Source organism: Chrysochloris asiatica, unplaced genomic scaffold (genome assembly GCF_000296735.1).
Source record: "Chrysochloris asiatica unplaced genomic scaffold, ChrAsi1.0 scaffold00047, whole genome shotgun sequence".
In the NCBI taxonomy this organism is placed as follows: domain Eukaryota; kingdom Metazoa; phylum Chordata; class Mammalia; order Afrosoricida; family Chrysochloridae; genus Chrysochloris; species Chrysochloris asiatica.
This window is the reverse complement of record NW_006408565.1, coordinates 2,741,632-2,747,442: the sequence shown is the minus strand read 5'-3', so window position 1 is coordinate 2,747,442 and position 5,811 is coordinate 2,741,632. Positions and strand designations below refer to the sequence as shown.

Genomic DNA, 5,811 nt, shown 5'->3' with positions numbered 1-5,811 from the left:
ATTGTCCGATGATTTCCGCATTCCATTGGGTCACCTCTCTTTGGAATGGGCACAAATATGGATCTCTTCCAATCAGTCGGCCAGATAGTTGTCTTCCACATTTCCTGGCACAGATGAGTGAGTGCCTCCTGTGCCACCTCACTTTCTTGAAAGATTTCAATTTTTATTCCATCAATTCCTGGTGCCTTGTTCTTTGTCAATTCACTCAGTGCACCTTGGACTTCCTCCCTAAGTATCATTGGCTCTTGATCATATGCTACCTCTTGAAACGGTTGAACAGCAACCATTTCCTTTTGGTACAGTGACACTGTGTATGCCTTCCATCTTCTCTTGATGCTTTCTACATCTTTCAATAATTTGCCCAGAGAATCTTTCAATAACGAAAGTTAAGGTTTGAATTTTTTCTTCATTTCCCCCAACTTGAGAAATGCTGAGCATGTTCTTCCTTTTTGGTTTTCTGATTCCAGATCTTTGCACATTTTATTGTAATATTTGGCTTTATCTTCTGTAGCTGATCTTTGAAATTTTCTGTTCAGCTTTTGAACCTCCTCATTTCTTCCATTTGCTTTAGCATCTCTATGGCTGGAGAGCAAGTTTCAGTGTCTCTTCTGACATTCATTTTGACCTTTTCCTTCTTTCTTGTCTTCTCAATGACTTTTTGCTTTCTTTGTGTATGATGTTCTTGATGTCATCCCACAATTCTTCTGGTCTTCAGTCTTTAGTGTTTAATGTATCAAATCTGTTCTTCAGATGGTCTCTAAATTCATGTGGGATATATTCAAGGTCATATTTTGGCTCTCGTGGACTTGTTTTCATTTCCTTCAGCTTCAGTTTGAATTTGCATATGAGTAATTGATGGTCTGTTCCACAGCTTAAGAGGCTAAAAATCCAAATTCAGAGCACTGGGTCTGAAGAAAGGTCCTTCCTTGTCTACTTTAGCATCAGTAGGTCCAACAGTCCTTGGAGCTCTCCATGTGTCTTGTCATCAATCTTCCTCTGGATCTAGGAGGGACCCCAGCTCCAAAGGACACACATTACTTGGTTCTTCTATCTCGGTGATAGTAGGTCCCTTTCTCTCAGCACACTTCTCTCTCCTTTTACTTGTCAAAAGAGATTGACTCAAGATACAACCCAGTCCTATAGATTGTATCTGACCTCAGTAACATCACAGAAGTGAGGATTTACAGCATAGAATCATTACATCAGATCAGGGCTTAGCATGTTTACAAGGTTCATCCATGTAGTGGCATGCATCAGGACTTCATTCTTCTTCATGGCCGAGTAATATTCCATTGTATGTAGACACCATATTTTGTTTGTCTGTTCAGTTGTTGGACACTTTTTAACAATTGTGAACAGTGCTGTAATGAACATTGGTGTCCACGTGTCTGTTTGCATCAGTCTTTTCAGGTCTTTTGGATCCAGGTGTATTTTTTAATTCCATATAAACTTAAAATGGGAGCTACTTTGGCTGAGTGCTGGGAGGGGCCCTAAAGAACCTATCTATCCCTAATCCTGCTTTTCCTTCCACTTTGAGGGGTTTCCAGGGGAGCCTAAGACTACTCAGAGCATAGATTGAAATGATTGATCTGTCCCCATTAAGCCCCCGAGAGGGTTAGTGATTTGCCCAGGGTCCCACAGAGTCAGCACCAGAACCCAGGTCTCTTGGTACCCAAGCCAGGGCTCTGGTTATTCCTCACTGAGTGAGGACTGACTGGGCAACGTCTTCCTCTTCTCCCACCCCCTTAACTTGGGACTTAGGAGCAGGGCCAAGACTGTAGCGTGGATGATGCTTTTCTTAGCCTGGAGCAACTTCCTTTCTGGGAACTGGGTGTCTCCTTCTGGGCAAAGACAATAAAATTCATCCAAGGGGCCAGAGGAGCAGGGTTCCTCCTGCCCCCAACCGGATGGGCACCATGTGACTCCCTGGGTTAGCAGTCCGGTAAAATCCCAGTCCGTGCACTCAGCCTCACTACCCTGGTACATGCAGACTTCTAGACCCACCTTGACCATTCACCACTGCACCCACCCTGACTTTCACCTTTGACTTTTGCCACACCTTCTTGGGCAATATTGCCAGCCTTTCTGTAACTCCAGAACTGCAGCCCTGCCCTCATATCCTCCATCCTATCATGTCTCTAGGGTCACTAAAGCTCCAGGCAGTGGGCGAAAAGGCTGAAGAAGAGGAGGAGGAGAGCCTGGACTCGGTGAAGGCACTGGCTACCAAGCTGCAGTTACAGACCCGGCGGCCCTCCTATCTGGAGTGGTCTGCCCGAGTCCAGAGTCAGCCCTGGCGTGGGGCCCAAGCCACACCCGGGCCGGGGGGACCTGGAGCCATCTGTGGCTTTGTCTCAATGAACTCTGCTCTCGAGTGGCTCCGCCAGGAGTTGGTGAGTTTGGTGGGGGATCAACTTTACAGACACCCTTGGGCTAATCTTGCTTAGACCCCAAGACCAGGGGCATGGGGAAGAGGGTGAGAACGGGCGCCACCCTCAGTAGTTGCCTACCCCTATGACTGACTGTCCAGTGGCTGAGGAGCCAGGAATGGACTTATCAGTGTTTTATTTGGGGGCTTTGCTGAAGAAGGAGTCCAGCCAATCCATTGACCCTGTGCTTCTAAAGCTCAGGCATCTTCCAGGGGCACCAGTTACCAGCTGGAAAAGATTTTGCCTCTCCACTTTGGGGGCTGCTCCTAGCCCAAATAGGGTGAAATACAAAAGTACCACTCTGTAAACAGAGATCTGAGAGGGTGAGTGAAGACTAGGTGACTTTCAACCCAACATGTACAAAGATATCAAGGCTTTATCCTGCTTAGCTGATCTGGGATAGGACCCCAGGCATCTGTATTTATTAATGATGGCTCCTTAACTTGATTTGAGAACCATCAGTGTGAAGCAAGATCTGAGAGATCCAAGGCATTAAACTAGGGAGAGGAGTCTGGACAGGACACAGTGCATTGACAGGAAGGGACCAATGGTGATGCAAAGTGGAGGGTAGGTTCAAAAGAGCCCTCTCTTGGTTACAGCGGCAGATGCAGGTTCAGGATCAGCAGCTGGCAGGGCAGCTTCTGCGGCTGCGGGCCCAGCTGCATCGGCTGAAGGTGGACCAGGCCTGTCATCTACACCAGGAATTGCTGGACGAGGCCGAGCTGGAGATGGAGCTGGAGCCCGGAACTGGGCTGACTCTGGCCTCGCGCCTACGGCACCTTGGCCTCACGCGCATGAACATCAGCTCCCGTCGCTTTACCCTTTGCTGAGGGGCACCTGCGTGCCTCCCGGGCCACCCGCTGCCTCTTCTCACCCCCCTCAAGGAGGAGGGGTCCCCCATAAGCCTCAGCAACTGACAAGGATGGGGTGGGGCGAACTTCTGAGTGTGCAAAGCTCTGGCATCCTGCCCCTCCCTGCTGCCTCAGCTGAGAAGAAGAGGTGTTCAACACCCTCAGAATCTTTAATAAACACCCTCTAAGCTTCCTCTCCAGGTCCCTGTAGTTGTTTATTTAGGCCCCAGGCTGCCTGTATAGGGTTGGAACCAAAGATTCCCCTCCAGGAGTGAAAACCTTGGGGTGGGGTGGGTAAGATAGGAAGGAGGATTAATGGCTTCCCTTTTCTTCCAGAGTTTGAGTTCTCTCTTATCTCTCTATCTTACCAAGATCAGAACTGAGAAGATATTTAAAATCCTAAATTGCCCCTACCTGGTAAAATTGGAAGACTGTAGAGTGCAAAAGGATCCCTGGTGGCACAATGGATTAAGTCTTGGTCTGCTAAAGGCCAAATTTGAGGTTTCGAACCCACCAGTTTCTCTGTGTGAGAAATAGAAAACTGTCTGCCCTTGAAAAGATGAACAGTCTCAGAAACCCTGGGGAGCAGCAGATGGACACTGTCCTACAGGGTCTCTATGCATTGGAATTGACCAGACAGTGGGTTTTGTGTGTGAGTAGAATGCATAGTTGTCGTTGACTCAATTTCCCAACAGTGACCTTGTAGGTCAGAGTGTAATTGCTCTGGGTTTCCAAGATTGTCAATCTTTACTGAAGCAGACTGCCACATCTTTCTCTTGCAGAGTGGTTGGTGAGTTTGAACTCACAACATTCTAGATAACAGCCAAGTTCTTGACCTCTATACCACCAGGGCTCCTTGGTTAACCTTGGTTAAAAGTCAACTCTTGCATTTAGTTCTATTAGACGTCACCTCTACCTAAATTAGAAATGAAGAGGTCTCTTAACCCCTGACACTATTTTCTCACTTCTTAAAAATGGAGATGCAAATTCTCACTCCATAAATAATCAGTAATGAGATAATGCACAGTCCTCAATAAATGTAAACTATCCATTGCTTATTATTATGATTACCCAGTATTATTATTATTATTATTGAGCTAAGGCTCAGAGATGGACTGTGAAGTGCTCAGAATCACACAGCAAGACGAGCTGAGTCCTTTGTCCTGTATCAGGCCCAGGGCCTGGGTTCTGGGCTCTGTGTCACTCTGAAAGTTTCTTACTTTGTATCTCTCAGCTTTTGTTTCTGTGTTACCTTCTTTGTCTGACTTTCCAACTCAGGCTTCCTCTTTCCCCCACCCGTTTCCTGCCCCCCCACCTTCCCTCCGCAACTGAGGTGCACACAACATCAGCTTCCACCTCACAAACCCCAACAATACTCTGCGGGTTCCCTTCCCCCCACCTGAGCAGACTTAAGACTCAGACTGTGATGAATTCACACTTTCCTCTGGGTGGGGTCAAGCCCAGCTCTTAGGCCTGACAGAAGCCAGCTAGAACTCTTGGCCCTCAGCCTTTGATGGGTGCCTCCTTCCTGGAGCTTTTTGACCTGTCTGCTGCTTGTAACAAGGAGCTTGTCTGAAGCCTGCAAATGGGTGCCTGGGTAGGAGTTCTTGTTCTATCTTCTGTCTAATGGAGGAGATGGTGCCAGGCCCTGAATCTCTAACAGGGACTATGGCCTTGCCTCTGTTTTCTAATCATAATTAGTGTTGCAAATTGTTAACATGCTCAGCTGCTCACTAAAAAGTTCTCTGTTTAAGTCCACCCAGAAACATCTCAGAAGAAAGGCTTGGTGATTTGCTTCTGAAAAAACCATTAATAACCCTATGGATCACAGTTCTACACTGACACAGAAGGGAATGCTGGGAGTCAGAATCGACTCAGTAACAATGGGTTTGGTTTGGGTTTTTCCCTCTGCTATGGCAGAGGCTGTTTCTCTACCTTCTTGAAAGCATGGAGTTGTCCTGTCTGCTTCTGAAAAAGACTGTTGTACATATTCTGACTGTAGGAGGAACGTTAGATGTTGTTGTGTCCTGAGTAAGAGATGGGGGTTGTTCTATCCACCAACTGCAGAAGTAGGGCTACCCTGCTGTCATACTGTAATGGTGTGTTGTTTTGTTCTCCAAGGATTTAACAGGGACATTGTCCTTTCCTCTGAAGCCAATTTATCGTGACCTCAGACAGAAAGAAAAGGGTCACTGGGCTCTCAGATTGTAAAAAGCAGAGCTACCTGCCTTTTACTGCAGGCTGAGTGTCTGCTTACCCCCTGCTCACTTAGCTCAAAGACTAGCCTTGAATCTCTTGTCCAGGTGAGAAGGTTCTCAGGAGAGAAGGTTCCATCAAACATCCTCCTTTCAAGTTTTGTCCTTCTAGTATTCACACTCATTGTCAATAGGGTCTGCCCCTGGAGCTGTATGGGGGACCCCCAGGGCTGAGAGATGGGGGGCTATGGTGACAGGAAACTTGAGGTGCTAGAGGCTTGTGGTTGGGCTGCTGGGGTTGGGTTGGCTGAAGAGCCCTCAGGAGGAGGCAGGAAGTCA

General features: G+C 47.4%; 1 protein-coding gene across 1 annotated transcript; it reads left to right on the top strand.

Annotated features, from left to right (window-relative positions):
- Positions 1-2,132: 2,132 nt before the first annotated feature.
- FAM167B (family with sequence similarity 167, member B) lies at positions 2,133-3,256 on the top strand. The gene is made up of 2 exons (XM_006862163.1): positions 2,133-2,390; positions 3,026-3,256. The coding sequence occupies exons 1-2, from the start codon at positions 2,133-2,135 to the stop codon at positions 3,254-3,256; spliced, it is 489 nt and encodes a 162-aa protein (XP_006862225.1).
- The last annotated feature ends 2,555 nt before the right edge of the window (positions 3,257-5,811 follow it).

Bases quoted from the DNA above. Each gene is read 5' to 3' on its own strand.
- FAM167B (XM_006862163.1), top strand. From the start codon at position 2,133: ATGTCTCTAGGGTCACTAAAGCTCCAGGCAGTGGGCGAAAAGGCTGAA. The intron at 2,391-3,025 runs GTGAGTTTGGTG...TCTTGGTTACAG, and splicing joins AGTGGCTCCGCCAGGAGTTG to CGGCAGATGCAGGTTCAGGA.